Here is a 17,993-nt window from a genome sequence, read left to right as displayed (position 1 = left end):
ATAGAGGCTTACTTCTTTCAAATGGAATTTATGGTCAGTGCCTACTTCGTTGGTAGAAACACCAACAGGATACTTTAAAGATGATGGATCAACGTCTAGCAACGGGCTCTGAGTATCCTTAAAACGTGCGTTTTCGATTTTTGCACCAGTAGGCTGCTCATATTCTTTCTTATCCAGGGTAGAGCTCAAGTCATACTCATGCTTTTGCCTCATCTCTTCGTAGGCAACATCAGAGCTCAATCCTAAGGCCTTGTTGACTGTGTCTGTCAGGGATGCATCAGAATGACGTGCATTTGCTAGTGTTTCTGACAGCCAATTAAACAGCCTATGGATGTCAGCAACGCCAGAGTTAGAGGTATCCTGCTGCTGCCGTCTCAAGTCAGCTTCATGCCCAAGTGAGCCAACAGGCTGTGGGGACTCTGAAGGGAAGAAGAAAGCCATCTCTTACAGTTTGGAAGCCAAGCATAAATTTTTAAAAAAAATAAATATATACAGATACATACACCTAAAATTTAATTATAATTTGACATTTATAGGCAAGAACTCAATCAAATCACCTGCTGTGAGTTTACAAGTATATCCACCCCTTACTTTCCAAACATGATTGATTCTAAAATTTTGCACACAGGTAAAAATTCCCATTAAATGAAGTTTATTGTCATCATATCTTGAAAATTCTATTAAGAAATGAGCTCAGATATCATATTGGTAATGTGGATAATACATATAAATAACTATACTGTAGTTACCTTAAACTCTACCACCAAAATCCTAAAAATCAACGAGATACTTGACAACAGAAAAATACCTATCCTTACTGTTTTGCAAAGTGTTCAAGAAGGGTATGCAGAATACACTTAAATGTTCTAAAGAAATAACAAAAACCCATGACTTTGATTTTGATCTCTCCAGTAACATTTTGTACTAACCTTATAACCTAAACTTTATCTTAAATGACTAGATTACTTAAATCATAACAAAGCTGAGGTATTAAGAGATGCAAAATCATCCCAAAGAAATCTACACCAATCTTGCAGTAAGAACAAAAAGTATTAGGAGAGAAAACATATCAGACATGGCTTCAAGCAAGTATAAATGCGGGTTATATGCACCACCGATATATTTAAAAACTTGTAAAGACAGTAGACATTCAGAAAGTCATGTGCTTTAATACTTAAGGAGGGTAAAGCTAGGGTGGATGTTGCAATTTAGGTAGTGCATAATATACCACAGTCCCCCAAATTTAGAAACAGGGTACATACTGTACCTAATTATACGAAATTAAAGAGAAGGTAAAATAATCTAGAGAGACAGAAAGCAGACCAGCAATGGAGTGCAAAGAGACAAATTCAAAGAAAGATAAGGCAATGTTTGGAGATAATGAGAATATCCTATATATTGGAGTGGCAGTAACAACAGCTATAAAAAACTGATCAAAGTGTGCACTTAAAATGAGTACACTGTATGTAAATCATACTTTAACAAGTTGATATTAGAGGGGATAGGGGAAACAGAAGGCCATCTCTTAATAAAGTGAGTGGGGGACTTCCCTGGTGGCACAGTGGATAAGAATCCGCCTGCCAAAGCAGCAGACACATGCTTGATACCTGGTCTGGGAAGATCCCACGCGCCATGGAGAAACTAAGCCCATATGCCCCAACTACAGAGCTTGCGCGCTGCACCTACTGAAGCCATGCGCCTGGGCCTGAGCTCCACCACAGCAAGAAGGCCCACACTGCAACTAGAGCAGCCCCTGCTTTCGCAACTAGAGAAAGCCTGAACACGGCAATGAAAGACCAGCGCATCCAAAAATAGAGAAACAAAAATAAACAAATAAATAAAATTTTAAAAAATAAAGTAAGCTCACCACCAAATTAAGACTAGCATATTTTAAAAGTCAGAATCCAACTTTTAAATCTTTACTTTCAGAATCAGAAATAAAGTGTGAAAAATGACTGTAAATGAACACAAGTGAGGAACACCTAGCCATGCCCGTCTGATGTCACTAGTTCTGCCTTAACCATTCTATCCGTTTCCCCAGCCCCTCTCTTCCCTGTTTCTCAGTTGGTCCACTATAACTAGCATGGCTTTCCCACCATTTTAATTTTTGATAAGGCCCGATTTCCGCCCGCAAGTATTTCTTCACGTCTACAAATTAGCCACTTATCCGCTAAAATGGTGCCAAATGTTAACTATCTTGCCCATTACGTGTTCAGTGCTAGGAAATAGGAATGATGCTTAACAGTCGGTCGAAAGTGACTTCAAACATGGATCAGTGAACTACATAACTTTAGATAAAATTATTTAACTTCTAAGATGGTTTTCTTTACCTGTAAAATAAGGATAATAATATCTACCAATCAAGAACTAAGTCTATACACATAAAGCAGCTAGCAAACAGTAAGCACTTAACTCTCAAGATAGAAGTCAACAGTACATGATAGTATGGATCAGTAAACACCATCAGGCTCAGAACAGCAGAAATCCAGGAGAAGGGAAAAGAGATGAAAAGTATCAAGGCACACAGCCAGAAAGCTAAGGAGGGATTGCAATTTCAAAGACACAAGGCTTGAAAGAAATGAAAGATGCTTTGTGGGAAAAGAAAGAAGTACCAGGCTGACCATTATGTGCCTGCTGGGGAGAGTGGGAAACAGGGCTACTCAGACTGGACATGGCCAGGCTATAACAAAGCCTTGAAAGCTGAGTTGGTTCGCAAATTAGTAAAACAATACTGAGAAGAACATGATACAGAAATTAGCGTTAGAAGCAAGGAAGGCCACCTAGTACAGAGTCAAGGATGAAACGCTGGAAAGAGAAAACAGATCAAGTGAAGAAAAAACCCTGAAAGTTACTGAAAAGAAGAGCACTGTCAAATAGAACTTTCTGCAGTGATGAAATGTCCTCTACCTGTGCTGTTCAGAGCAGCAGTGTGGCTGGTGAAATGTAGCTGGTATATAATACAGGAAATGAAATTCTATTTCATTTTAATCAATTTAAATTTAAATCATTTAATCTTAAACTGAATAGTGCCAGAACAGAGGAGTGAAAAGTAACTGAGGTTGCAGAGACTGATTAGAGAACAATATAATAAGGGCACTAACCAGTCAGTTCTGAGACATGCTGAATTAGAAAACACATGAGTAAAGCTGCTTAGTAAGAAACAGGAGGACAGTCAGATCTACTGTAATTAACAAAAACAGCAGCAGTACAAAATATACTGAATGCAAAGGGACATATTTCATGCCTATAGACTAGCAGTGTTAAAAATCTAGATGAAAAGATCCTTTAAACTACTAGCAATACTGAAACACTTAAGAAGAATTTGTCTCTTTCTGTCACCTAAAAACAAGAAAACTAGAAAAAATAAAAACCCAAACAAATTAGTGGACTCCTAGGGTAGGAAAAAGAGTGTACATCTAAGAAATTTTAAAGCTCAGAAGGCTCTTTTCATTAATCAACATTCTAAAAGAACTCAATATTCAATTTTGTACCTTTCCAATTATAAAAGTAAAGAAATATTAAAGGGAAGCAGCTCCAGTTAGGAAGGTGATAGCTGAACATACTTTATTTTCTTATTTTAGCCTCAAGTGACACAATTCAGAAATCTGACATACGAACACGAGAGCTGGCAAATACTTTCTGTAAAGGATCAGAGAGTAAGTATTTTAGCCTTTGTGGACCATACAATCTGTCTCAATTGTGCCATTATGGTGTAAAAACAGCTAAATACACATAAACAAATAGGTAAGGCTGTATTCCTATAAAATATCCTTTAGAAAAACAGGGGACTGGCTGGATTGGCTCTCAACCTATAATTTGCAAACTCTTGTTATGAGGAGAAAAGATAGAACTACTTAACTATGTTTTTGGTTGTTACTTTTACACTATATAAAGGCAATTCTGGTATTTTACCTTCATACAGATGGCAATTTTCAGATAAATTACTGGTTTTGGCAAGCTTTCTCGTATTTTCAGGTAGATCCTCAAGCTTCCTCTTCAAGACAGTTTTGCTTCTCATATCTTCTGTGTCTGAGTCCCCACCCACGTTTTTTTTCTTACACTGAATTAAATTAATCAATTCTTTGACTCTGTCCTTATCATAATCCAAAGAATGAGATGACTTCTGCTTTCCAGATAAAATAGTTTCACCCCTTGAGTTATTTCGTTTTCCAAATTTCATTTTTGTACCATTCATTTCTTCTTCTTGGCCCTCATAATCTGAAAGTGGACTAAACTGTTGAAGTTTTCTATTTTCTTCAAATAGCTCTTTTAATTTATAAATAGGTAACTGATACATTTCAGGTCGAAAAATATAGGTGTGCAAACAATTATCAATATGGGATTTATTTTTTGGAGCTGAATATAAGAATTTTTTATCATCTAATCGTGAATCATACGGAAACATGATAAACTCTCGTTTACCTGAACCAAAACCTCTCTTAAAAAATTCACTTACATACTTCTCAACAACAGAATGAAAATTTATAGTATTTATATTTTTGAATTCCTTTCGACACTGAATCAAAGCAAATTGTAAAAATTGAGTTATTTTTAACACATCTGACATGCTCTCATGTTTTTCCTGAGGTACTGCACTGGTTGAACCTTTTTGTGCTGTAAACAAACAAAAAAAGCAAACCATGTTAGTAATCAAGAAACTAGACAAGTACAGGTCTACATTTTGTCAAAGCAGTGTAATGACACTCATACATTAAAGGTGGACCAAACCAATATATACCCTAATGAAAAGTGAAAGTCACTCAGTCATGTCTGACTCTTTGCAACCCCATGGACTATATATAGTCCTTGGAATTCTCTAGGCCAGAATACTGAGTGGGCAGCCTTTCCCTTCTCCAGGGAATCAAACCCAGGTCTCCCACATTGCGGGTGGGTTCTTTTAGGAGCCTAACCACAAGGGAAGCCCAAGAACACTGGAGTAGGTAGCCTATCTCTTCTCCAGGGGATCTTTCCGACCCAGGAATCGAATCGGGGTCTCCTGCATGGCAGGTGGATTATTTACCAACTGAGCTATCAGGAATATGTATCCTAATACATGTATGTCATATAAGAATACACAAATAGCATGCCTCTAAGCCCAGGAGCATAAAATGGGCCAATAAGAAACTAAAACATGAAAATTACGGAATATTATTTTTAAAGGGAAGCACACCTGCCCACTGAAGATCCTTGTCATGTCCCTAGGCATCAACTAGTGGCAAGCAAAATATAAGGAGAAACAGGGAAAAGGGGCAAAATCTGAGGCTCCTAGAAAGACTATGATGTCATTCCTTCCTGTTTTAATGTTAACAGACTTAACTTCACATGAACTCTATCCCCATAAGCAGATAGGCAGGCGCTGCACTGCTACAATAGAGAATCTCTCTTTTTTTGTTTGCCATGCCCCAGGTCTTGAAGGATCTTGGGTCCCCTATTAGAGACTGAATCCGGGTTCTCGGGAGAGAAAGAGTCCTGACAAGTCAACTGCCAGGAAATTCCCATGAATCTCACTTTTGCATTAAAGTTCATTCTTAGAAATGGTGACTAGAAAAATTTCCCTAAAATAGTGTGAAGATTCTTATTAATTTTGAATGGTTCAATACGTAAGCTAGTGCATGACGCACTTAACGTTACTAAAATTTGAATGCAAAAATGAACTAAGCTTAAAAAAAAACTTAAAATAGAAACCCTGAAAACCTAAGCTATATTACTGTAACAATTTCAATCAATGTTTAGTGAAAACACCGATAAAAACCAAAATAATTTTTCATAGAAAAAGAAAAAAAAAAGCCATATAATTTGTTTTATATGGTTAATACCTCTTAATATCTCCATTATTTCCCAAAACATGGTATAAGAAAGTCAAAATGCTTACCAAGTTACCTGAAAATTTGCACTAAAATGCAGTTATCTATATGTAACTAGATTTAGATAGCCAATGAACTTACAAGGAACTATTCCTCTAGGTTCTTGAAATAGAAACAAAGCATGTAAAACTCGAGGCTTAGCAGTTTGATGTTCTAAAAAAAAACAAGAGAAATTCATTAGCAATATGTGTTAACTTTGAAAAAGTTAAAGGAAAACCAGAAAAAATTAAAGAGACCACCTACCATATGGAGGAACCATTTGATAAGGAGAGAGAAGAAAAAGGTATCCTCGGTCTCCCAAAGGTTTAACAAGAACCTGCATTTTTAGAAGGAAGAAGAAGTTGAATTTGCTTTATTATTCACCAGAAGGCAGAAACATAGCAAGCAGTTCCTACTAACTGTAAGGAAAGTAAAAAGTTTTTATCTTTTTAAGGAAAAGTACTGCTACTGATTTAGATAAAAACCCTACCAATTCTCTGTGGACCAGATTCCAACTAATTAAGAATTCCTTAAGTTTTCACAGTTTTAATGAGAAAATATTACTGAAAGAATTCTAAGTAACTGTTAAATCAACTTGCTCATTTTTCCTTGAAACTAAAAGAATCAAACAAAAACTAAAACTTCAAATATTTTCCTCAGCAATTCAGAAGCCATGTTAAAAATTGCCAAGGTGGTGTGCTACATGTCAGAGATACGAAACAAGCAGGACCAAATGCTGCCTTTCAAGAGCTCAGGCTAACTTCAAATGCGAAGTGTTGCTATAATCTCTTTCTTCACGTATGTAATGAACATCTTTCACATGTAAAGTAATCCTGCCTTACCAGAGATAACGTGAGAAACAAGCAGCACAAGATCCTTGATCAAAAGGAGTTTATAACTGGGTGGTGAAAGTAACACAAGAAATATCAATAATTAGACAGGAAAGGTCTCCAAAAGTTTTACAAAGCACAGAAAGGGAAAACATATTTAGAGTATATGGCAGGTGGAGTTCAAAGGATGGGTACATTGCCAACAGCCTAAGATTGTGGGAAAGACATTTCAATAGAGGCAACATCATGAGCAAAGGCAGAGTTACAACATGATGGATGGACAGTTTGCAGGCATCAGAGTACTTACGACTGGCCAAGGGTGAGCAGAGACTAGAAGAAACATTAAGACAAATCTAGAAAGAAAGATCAAGGGCTAGATTTTAAGAAGACAAAAACGCCAAGTTAGCCAGAAATGCCCTGGAGAGTATACCCTTTTGAGCTGAAGTGTTTCCCTAAAGAATACCGAAAACTTGATAGCACTGGAGGAAAGAAAACAACATAATGCGAATAACTCAGTTCACAGACTGCTGCGATAGTTCACAGTGTTTTTTGGATTAAAGAAAGGGTATACTCAGTCAAGGAAGAACTGAGTATGGCAGCAGAATGCAAAGGGACTCTGGATTCGAGAAGAAAACTTGTGCTACGTAAATTTCCATGACACAACTCCAGTAAACAAAGTCTGTGTAAGAACCATAATTTAAAGGGCTGAAGTGACTATGCTACCATTTACATTTAATAAAGGCACTGCTTGAAAACCCAGAAGTACAGGGGACAACGCATCTGCAAAATCTGTTTCTGATTTAAAACCTTAAAATGTTTTCTGTATCCCTTTTAACATTTTGCCCAAACTCTTGGTTTGTCAGAACAGAAAACTGGGAGACGTGAATAACAGCTTCATGTTTTGTGGTTGCTGAGAAAAAACACAATTAGATTTATTTAACTTCTGACCCACCGCAAATCCAAGGTTTTTTCTTTTTTTTTAACCCCCGATGGCTTAGTGGCCTAAAGACTCTAGTTCCCTAAAGGGAGTCAACGTCCCCAGAGACCCATGAACCACAAGGACTCTACACTCAGAAACAACTCAGGCAGACAGAAGCCCCAGCAATAACATCTGTAGCATCAACCAAAAGAAACACTTTTCAACCCTGCAGAAAAGGAAGCCCCTGTGAATTCTGTACTGATGCCTCTATTTATTACACCTTACTGCTTCCTCCGCACTCAGAAAACATTATTAACCCAGTCGGTGAATTTATATTACCAGATTCTACTACTGACATTTTGGCTTTCCAGACAATGTTACAGGAATAAAAACAAAGAGTATTAAAAATATAAAATATTAAGCTCAGAATCTTAAACTGTCAAGCTTCTGAAAAAATAACATACCCTAAGTGAGATTCAGCAAAGACAACAGACTTTTCCAATCATCAGATAAAATATATAAAATAACATGTATGAAATGTTTAAAGAAATACTGTAGCAGAACTGAAAACACGTTCACACACAAACTGGCATACACATGTTCACAGCAGCAATAGTCTTAATAGCTAAAGAGTGGAAACAACTGGTGACTGGACAAACGGCATGTGGCCTATCCAGAGGGAAATAAAGGAGATGAAGCAGTGATACATACCATGATAAGGATGAATCCTAAAAGTACTATGCTAAGTGAAAGAAGGCACTAAAGGCCACATATTACTTGATCACATTTATATAAAATGTCCACAATACAAAAAACCATAAAGACAGAAGTAGACTACTAGTTGCCAGAGACTGGTTGCGGGGGAGAGGGTGGGAGAGGGAAGAATATGGAGTGAATGCTTAGTGAATAGGAAGTTTCTTTTGGGGGTGATGAAAATATTCTGGAAAAAGATAGTGGCAATGGTTGCATAACACTGCAAATTCATTAAAAATCACTTAACTATATATTTTAAAATGGCTAAAACAGTGAGTCAATTAAGAAACATAACCAAGGGAACATCAGAATATAATCTCTACCTCCTAGAAGAGTCTTTGGCACATAATAAATCTTTCTGAAAGAATTAACAAAAATCTGTTTAAAAAAGAAAAAATAAAAAGGTAGATCTCAAAAAGAATCTAAGATAGCTTATAGAAATTAAAAATAAATTCTGTGAAATTAGAAACTCAATGAATTTATTAAACAGCAAATAAAACACAGCTAAAGATAGAATTTACAATCTAGAATGTACCTATGATGAAATTACTAGAAATGCAGTACAAATAAGGCAAAAAACAAAAGACAGACTGACAGGGAGAACAGAATGATGTTTCAGAGTCCTAAGAAGTCAATCAAAAGAGAAAGAAGGAGAAGTATAGTCTGTGAGATAATGACTAAAACATTCTTAGTTATTAGAAATAAAGATACAAATCTATAAATATGAAAAAATATACACCAAGCTGGATAAATAAGAAATCTACACCTAGATATATTTAATGTAACTGTAAAACATCGAAGACAAAGAATTAAAAAAAAAAAAAAAGACAAAGAATTTAAAAAGCAACCAGAAAAAAACAATGACCTACAAACAAACCATCATTAGACTATACAACTAGATCTCTCAACAAAAACAGAAGCAAGAAGACATTGTAGCATATACAGTCAAAGTGCTGAGAGAAAATAGCTGTCAACCAGAATTGTGTCCCTAGGATTTAACAATTAAATAATACACATTTTTCTCAAATCCAGAGGGGGCATGTACAAAAACTGAACACAGAGTTTTATAAAGTCAAATCTCAAAAAAATTTCAAATAATTACCTATCTTGATTTCAATGCAATTCAAAGAAAAAATGTATTCAGATACATTTGAAATTTTAAAAATATACCTCTACATCATGTGACAAACGAAGTCATAATGGAAACTTTAAAAACACTTAGAATTGAATAGTAACAAAAATACTACATATTAAAACATGTGGAAAGTAACTAAAAAAGTACCTGGAACTCAAAGTTCATTGACCATTTTTTCTTATGTAAGAAGTCAGAAATAATTAAATACCACCACCAGTCCCAAGTAGACTAAAACTAACAGCTGAAATTAATAAACCAGGAAAACGAAGGTACAAAGAAGGATCAAAACCAAAATTTGGTTCTTCAGATGAATAAAGGCAACAGACCTTTGGTGAAAAGTACTAATAAGAGACAGCATAATAAAATACTATTTGTAAAAATGCTCACAGTAGCTATTAAAAAGACTATAAAAATAATCCTCACTGGGTACATTTTCTAAAAATAGAAAACAGACATTTCCTAAAAATAAATAAAACCATAATATACCCAAGTTGACCCAAGAAGAAAGAGAAAATCTGAATTTTCTATTAAAAAAAAATTGAATCATAAACCCATAAACATTTTACACACAGTTTTACAGTTAAGTGCCACCCAACATCCAAAGAACAGACTCTTCTCATTATATATACATCCATTTTTTGCAAAATGAGGAAACACTACCTACAATTCTAGGAAGCTACATAACCTTGCTACAAAAAGTAGATCAGTAGAATATAAGAAAGAAAAATTGTGGACACCTCTCACCCATCATCACAGGTACAAAACTCCTAAACAAAACATTCACACAATAAGCCAAGTATTTTTAAAGAGCAGGGGATGGTATTCTAAACCAGAAGCACAGGAACAGTTTAACACAGAAAATAGATAAATGCATCTTATTAAGTTTATATGATAAATACTATGTGTGACAATAAATTGTATGTGTCAACTTCACTGGGCCACAAGGTGTCCAGATATTTGGTCAATCTTCATTTTGGGTGTTTCTGAGGATGTTTTGGGATGGGTTAACTGTACACAGATAGGTACACATATAGAATAAAGCAGGCTGCCCTCTCCAATGTGGGTGAGTCTCATCAGTTGCAGGTCTGATTAGAACAAAAATGCTTACCCTTCCTGGAATAAGAGGAAATTCTTCTTGCTTGCCTGCCTTTGAGGCGGGACACTGGTTTTTCTCCTACATTTGAAATACCAGTTCTTCCTGGCCTCAAGCTTGCCAGTCCCTAGATTGAAACGGTCAGATATCCTGGTTCTGAAACACTTGGATTCAGACTGTAAACTATGACATCAGCTCTCCTGGGTCTCCAACTTACCAACTACAAACCTTGAGACTTTTCAGCCACCATAACTGTGAAAGCCAATGCTTTATAATAAATCTCTATCTGTATACAGTTGATACCTGAACAATGTGGGGGTTAGGGGAACCAACCCCCATGCAGTTGAAAAATATGCATGTGACTTTATAGTTGGCCCTCCAAGTCCACGGTTTTGCATCTGCAGATCTAAGCAACCATGGATGATGCAGTACCGTAGTACACATTTAATGAAAAAATTTGCACACAAGTAGACTTGCATACGGAGAAGGCAATGGCACCCCACTTCAGTACTCTTGCCTGGAAAATCCCATGGACGGAGGAGCCTGGTGGGCTGCAGTCCATAGAGTCACTAAGAGTCAGACACAACTGAGCAACTTCACTTTCACTTTTCACTTTTATGCATTAGAGAAGGAAATGGCAACCCACTCCAGTGTTCTTGCCTGGAGAACCCCAGGGATGGGGGAGCCTGGTGGGCTGCCATCTATGGAGTCGCAGAGAGTGGGACACAACTGAATCAACTTAGCAGCAGTAGCAGCAGACTTGCATAGTTTAAACCAAAGCTGTTAAAAGTATCAACTGTATATCCTATCAGTTCTGTTCCTCTGGTGTCACTCTAATACACCATGTAACCATCTCAATAAATAAATACAGAAAAATTCAACAAAATTCAAAACCCACTGAAGGTTAAAAAATAAAGAAGGAAAAACATTAATAAAGGTAACTGTGAAAAACCTACTGCAAAGTCCCAACCTAATGGTTAATGTTAGAAGTGTTCTTCTGAAGATCAAGATAAGAATGCCTACAGTAATCACTTCTATTCAACATCATACTAGAGATCCTAGATTAGAGAGGGGGAAAAAAAATGGTGCTCCTGGAAAATGAAACATATAGAGCAATCCCAAAGAATGAACAAAAATGAACAAATTATTCAAATTTCATATACTGATCTGACATAAATATGATTTTGGTACATAAATATCAATTACATTTCTAAATACACAATAAAATGTACTGAAATGGAATATACTGTTTACAACAGCATCAAAAAAAGCAAAAAATGAGCAAGACTTGTATTCAGAAAATTATAAAATTGTTAAAAGAATACCGTTCTGAGAGAAGATAAGACCATATCACATGGATATGGTCTTTGTTCATGGATAAGACCATATCACAAAGATGTCAATCCTCTTGAATTTGACCTACAAATTTAATACAATTTCAATTTTTAAATTCCAATGGGGATTTTTTTCTTGTGCAGGAAAGGTGAGGAACTAACAAGCTTATTCTAAGATTTTTTGAAAAAAGTAAACCAATTCTTAAATTTTGGGGGGAAGAAAAAAAAAATCCCAATCTCAAATAGCGAAACACTCCAAAAACCATGAAAACAGTGGGCAATTTGCCCTACCTGATATCAAGACTTCTTAGTGGAGAGAGGATGCACTATTCAGTAAATTTTTAGGTTCAGGAACAACTTGTTAGATTCATATTGGGGAAAAAAATGAGATTGGATTTCTTTTGTGTCTTGTATCACACAAAAGTTAAAAAAAAAATACATATACATATATTTTTTAAAAAGTTATGTGTCAGATGCATATCAGAATTATCTTGCAATTTTTTGAAAAATACAAATGCCCAGGTATTGCTTTTTTCCCTCCAGATATTTTTCTAATGAGCAGTTATGTTTAAAAACACCTGGACTATAATCTTTTATTTTTTACCTAGTTTCACTTTTTCTACTTCATATTCAGTGTTCCCATTTCATTTAGTTTATGTTTTCCAATTTCCCCCCTTTTTTTGATGTTCTTTCTCAAGCCTTTATCAAGTGTAGTAGAAAAACTTTTGTATACAAGTATATAAATAATACGTATTATATACATATATATATATTCAAGAAAATTTAAGAATTTTTGCCTAACAAAAAATTTATGACATTTTGATTCCACTTGTTTGACTTAGTATGAATAGAATGCTGCTGCTGCTGCTGCTAAGTCCCTTCAGTCGTGTCTGACTCTGTGCGACCCCACAGACGGCAGCCCACCAGGCTCCCCCGGCCCTGGGATTCTCCAGCAAGAACACTGGAGTGGGTCGCCATTTCCTTCTCTAATGCATGAAAGTGAAAGTGAAAGTGAAGTCGCTCAGTTGTGTCTGACTCTTAGCGACCGCATGGATTGCAGCCCACCAGGCTCCTCCGTCCATGGGATTTTCCAGGCAAGAGTACTGGAGTGGGGTGCCATTGCCTTCTCCGATGAATAGAATGCTAGATTTCTAATTAAAAAAAAAAAACACACACACAAAAAAACAGATACGCAACAAGCAACAAAGGTTTAATGTATAGCATGGGGAACTGTAGTCAGTATCTTATAAAAACCTATAATGGAAAATAATTTCAAAAATAATATATGTGTATATGTATAACTGAACCACCTTGCTGTGCTTCTGGAACACCGTAAGTCAACTATACTTCAATAAAATACATATATATTAAGAAAAAAAAGCTAAGTACCAAAGGAAAAATCATAACATTCAAAAAAATGTAGGATAATAGTATCTATAAGATCTAGGAGCAAGGAAAAGATTTCTTAAACAAGTCACTAACAGTACTTAACATTTAGACAGACAAATTCAATTACATTACAGTTATGAACATCTATTCTCCAAAAAACACTGAATAAAGTAGAAAGGCAAGTATAAATTATGAAAAAAAAATTACAGCACACAGCTGAGTATTAGTTCCCAAAATAAATCTGAAACTCCTCAAATTAATAAAAAAAACACAAGCCACTCTATATTGGAATATAATCTGCAAAAAATACTGAATCACTATGCTATATAACTGAAACTTGCACAATACTGTAAATAACCATACTTAAAAACCACAAGACACTGAAAAGGAAAAACTGGCAATGGAACATGAAAAGACTTTTAAAGTCTGACTATATCAAGCAATTATGATGATGTAAGTTAATGGGAATTTGTTGGTACTGAGGGTATAAACTGGTACAACCACTTAAAATGCATTATTTTGTACAGCCAGTCATATGTTATGATTCAGTAATTCTACTTCTAAATAATAAATCGAATATACTACATGTATACCTGAGAGAAAATTACCCTGTACACATACACCAAGATACTAAAAATATTCATATCAGAGACAATATTCAAATTTAGGAACATTTCTCTCATGTTTTTTCTTATACTAAAGTCAACTTTAAGAATTTGACTTCACTGCGTTGTATACCTGGAACTAACACAACATTATAAATCAAGTATACTTCAATAGCTTTTTTTGAAAGAGTTAATTTCACTGACCATCAACTGAAAGAGAATTTAGTATTTTATTTATCTTATAAATATCCCTGTGGGAAAATACAACTTTGCTGAATTCTGTGTCCCTGCAAAAAGCCCTAGCCTTCTGACATGCAGAAATGTACATAGAGAATGTTTGTTTTCATTTGCCCCAGAAATATTACACTCTTCACACATTTTAAGAATTACATCTATAGACAATTACCTAGTTAACTACTCTGATCCAAAAGGATACATTTCTGCTATCTCCCTAAAAGTGCTAAGTGAGCACACAAAAGTTTACAGTAGATTAGGTTCCTAGATTAAGTCCCAAGGTGCCTGGAAGACTGAAGAGCTAGCTATCTCCCTAGGTATTTAGGTCCAAGAGGGCTAACTGGCTCCAGAAGAGTTTTTATTCACCAAAGGTTGGAGTTAACGTTCATTACATTTCAAGGATATCTTCTTAGGAGAGAAGGGAAATAGCTGCCTCCTTCGCTTTATGAAGGAAAAATCATCTCACCCCTTGCCTATGGAGTGTCCAACTACTTGCATAGAGTAACTGACCCGAGTCTGGATGCATTGCCCTAAGGGTATGAAATAGAGCAAAGGAGAGCCAACACATGTATTACCTACTGTGAGGTGTTCACTAAATCTCTCTGATCCACAATATCTCCTGTATATATTCAGGATAAAATTATTTAGAACCCAAGAGTCCCCAATGTACCTCCCATTATTACGACAACTATGAAGGATATAGCTATAATTAGAATAATTCCCAATGGGGCTTGCAGGAAAGAGGGGAGCATTACAAAATGTCAGTTCATTAGATTCATGTGGTGTATCCTTATGGAATGCCTGTGCCTTCTAAGACAGAGGATCTTACTTTACTTCTTGATTCTGGGAAGACCCAGTCCTCCACAAACCTAACCTTATACTTGCTCAGGTGAAGAACAAAATGCTAGTATCCTTCCTATCCTGATTTTCACTATTAGGCACTAAACAGATGTTGTATTTTTGTGATAAACTCCTCAATGTCAAGATTCACAATATGCATTCTATGAAATTCAAGAACTGAACAGATTTGGATAACTCAATATTCTATTATATCCAAACTTACTACTTAAACTTAATGAACTCAGGAACTGAATAGATTTTGATCATGAGGAAAGCTTGTATCACAGATGAGCTTGGGGGGTGGGGATAAGAAACACAAAGATAAATGTAAACGAATGCCCATATATATGTAAATGTGCATATGCGTGTGTTCAAAGATGCCTAACCTACAGGTTTATAGCTGGTCTCAAACAGTTATTGCTAATAAGTGTGCAAACTCTGCCTATAAGTTCTGTACATAATTTGACTCTCCCACCTATAAATGATGGGTTGATTAAGCAAATGTATAACCATATAATGAAATTCTATGTAGTCATCTATAAAGTTACAAGTTCTAAAAAAATCACTGATCCAACTTTCCATTTGACTACTGGGAAACCGAGGCTCAAAAAATGAGGAGTAAAAAGACGACTGCTGAAAACTTTGTATTAAACAGCATACTTGTGTAAAAAAAACCTCTCTCTATTCTTTGCCACTGGAATGTCCCTTAAACATTTGAACACAAGCTCACCTACCTCATGTTAACAGAAATCCTGGAATAGCCACTCTTTCCTGCAATCACCTCCTCTCCTTCAACTAACCTATACATAGTAGCATCACATAACCATTTTCTATTCATTTCTGAATCCATCACAGTCTGATGCCTGAACTAGTAATCCCTCCACCCAAACTCAATATACACAATATGCACTAAATTAGATACTACCTAGTAAATATCCCTTAAATTGATCTCTTCTTTATCCTTTCTCATCACACCTACCATTCACTCTAAATGGTAGTTTCCTACCTCATCTCCCCTCTCAATTAATTCTCTACAGAGAAACCTAAGTAAATTTTCAAAACAGAGCTCTGATCACACTACATAATCAAAACCTCATCCCATTCTTTAAAATCTATTTCTATAGTATCAAGTCCAAATGTACAAACATTTGAGCACAACATAGCCCCTACACACTTTTCTAGCCCTATTTTCTACCACTTTACCCTCTAATATTTTTATACTTTCAACCTCATCAAGGGCCTTGTTCTTTCTCAATCTTCAAATACAGCACAGTCTCTACTGAAACAAATGAGCAACTCCATTCACCACATAATCCAGGGAAATAGTCTCCTGTCTCATTCTTTACCAAACTATATACCCTGCATAAAAATGGGATAGTAAGTACTTGCTGAATATCACAGTCACAAAACACAATCAAGATACTTCATGGAAAAGATTAAGTCTATAGAGGACCTAGTGTCATGGCTAAAAAAGAATAGCACCAAAGGCCGTAATAAAACACTTTTAACCAAATGGCAGCAACAGAGACTTCGTGGTATTTTCAGAGGCAAAAATGAAATAAACTGAAATATTATCATAATCGCTTGTTAATATGAACGTTTCTAAGGAAGGAGGAGGAACATCTGAAAACCTTTAACTCACAAGTTTCTCCTTCTCTAGTTTCTGCAGCAAACTCTCCATGTTACTTCCAATCCTTGTCTTTTCTACAACTTCATAAAGGCTGCAATACATTCCATTCTTCAAAACTGACATAAGAAAAAATACACAGTTAGTATTCATGTCAAGTCTGCTTCTTATACATTGTAATAAAATTAAATTGCTCTACCTTCATTTGGACCAAAGTAAGTTTCCTTATAAAATAGGGCTGGAGGGATTTTCTGTTTCAGTTGATCCATACTCATAACTGTTTCAACATCTAACTTCTCAGGACTGAAAGAAAATTGAAAAGGCTTATTTGCTTTATCTGTATTTTTAACTCTAGTAAAATAACTCTCTCTCAGTCACTCTCTCTGTCTCTCAGACACAGATATCTGGATGGAATACAAATGAGCATATTTATTAGTATCATACTTGATATTTGATATGTGAAGTTCACATGTATATACGGGTAGCTAAATAGCCCAGCAATATTACCAACCTTCTTTCTTTAAGCCAGAAGCTAATACCAATTTTATCAGCCACAAAGGATAAAAAGTCATCATTTAATTAAAGGCAATTCAAGTATGAACAGTTAAATTGCTCTTCTACCATTTATGAGGGCTCATAACATTTACTGTGGTGTAGCAAAAGATAGTTTTAAATCTTTCAATTCCAACTTATGTTGCAAAGGACTGAAGCCTATAAATTTTAACTAAACTCACACATCAAGCTGTTTTCAGTCTATTATGTTCAAATTGCTAAAAAAAAAAAAAAAAAAACCTATCTACTTAGGACAAAACTTTGAAAAATCACTTTTAATATTTAAATCACTAAGAAAAAGTTTTATGCCATGAATGTATATAACTATTTAGCCTATCTGCAAATCAAAACAGAAAAGTAGAGAACTTTTTTTAACCTGTTTCCAAGTTTTCAAATCAATCTTTTTTTAAAAAACCAATCAGTATTTATATTTAAGTTCTTATGGATCAAAGTAAAAGTTAAATGTGAGAAAAACAAAAGCAAATTTTAAATGTAAGTAAGAACTGAATAATTAGCAACTAATTCTACTTTCTTACAACACAACATACTTACAGCTTGACAGGCAAAAAAGCACGAGTGGCTGACCTCAGAGAAATGTAACACAAAAGCTTTCCTTTATTTAAAAGCTGTCCTTTCCACAACGTGTAGTTAAATTTATCTAAATAAAAAGAATAATGACACAACTCAGACTCTCAGCAGCCCAGAAGCAAATACATGTTTACTAGATATAAGGGGGAAAATAATTGAGAAACATAGTTTAAGTAGAACAATCACACACACACACACAAAAAGTCTTGACATTTCTATTTACAGAGAATTCAAACAATCGAATTTTTGTT

General features: G+C 35.3%; 1 protein-coding gene across 5 annotated transcripts in view; it reads right to left on the bottom strand.

The window, feature by feature from the left end:
• TASOR (transcription activation suppressor) overlaps nt 1-17,993 on the bottom strand; it is a 51,562-nt gene that overhangs the window by 16,708 nt on the left and 16,861 nt on the right. For all 5 annotated transcript variants that reach the window (XM_005222766.5, XM_010817696.4, XM_005222765.5 and 2 more), the window contains exons 9-15: nt 17,707-17,812; nt 16,802-16,905; nt 16,618-16,721; nt 6,108-6,180; nt 5,946-6,017; nt 3,913-4,614; nt 13-419 (exon numbers count right to left, since the gene is read on the bottom strand). In XM_005222766.5, coding sequence (XP_005222823.2) covers nt 13-419; nt 3,913-4,614; nt 5,946-6,017; nt 6,108-6,180; nt 16,618-16,721; nt 16,802-16,905; nt 17,707-17,812 — 1,568 coding nt within the window. The remainder of the gene's footprint in view (nt 1-12; nt 420-3,912; nt 4,615-5,945; nt 6,018-6,107; nt 6,181-16,617; nt 16,722-16,801; nt 16,906-17,706; nt 17,813-17,993) is intronic.

The sequence above is a fragment of the Bos taurus genome, chromosome 22 (genome assembly GCF_002263795.3).
Source record: "Bos taurus isolate L1 Dominette 01449 registration number 42190680 breed Hereford chromosome 22, ARS-UCD2.0, whole genome shotgun sequence".
Taxonomy (NCBI): Eukaryota; Metazoa; Chordata; class Mammalia; order Artiodactyla; family Bovidae; genus Bos; species Bos taurus.
This window is presented reverse-complemented; position numbering and strand designations above follow the sequence as displayed.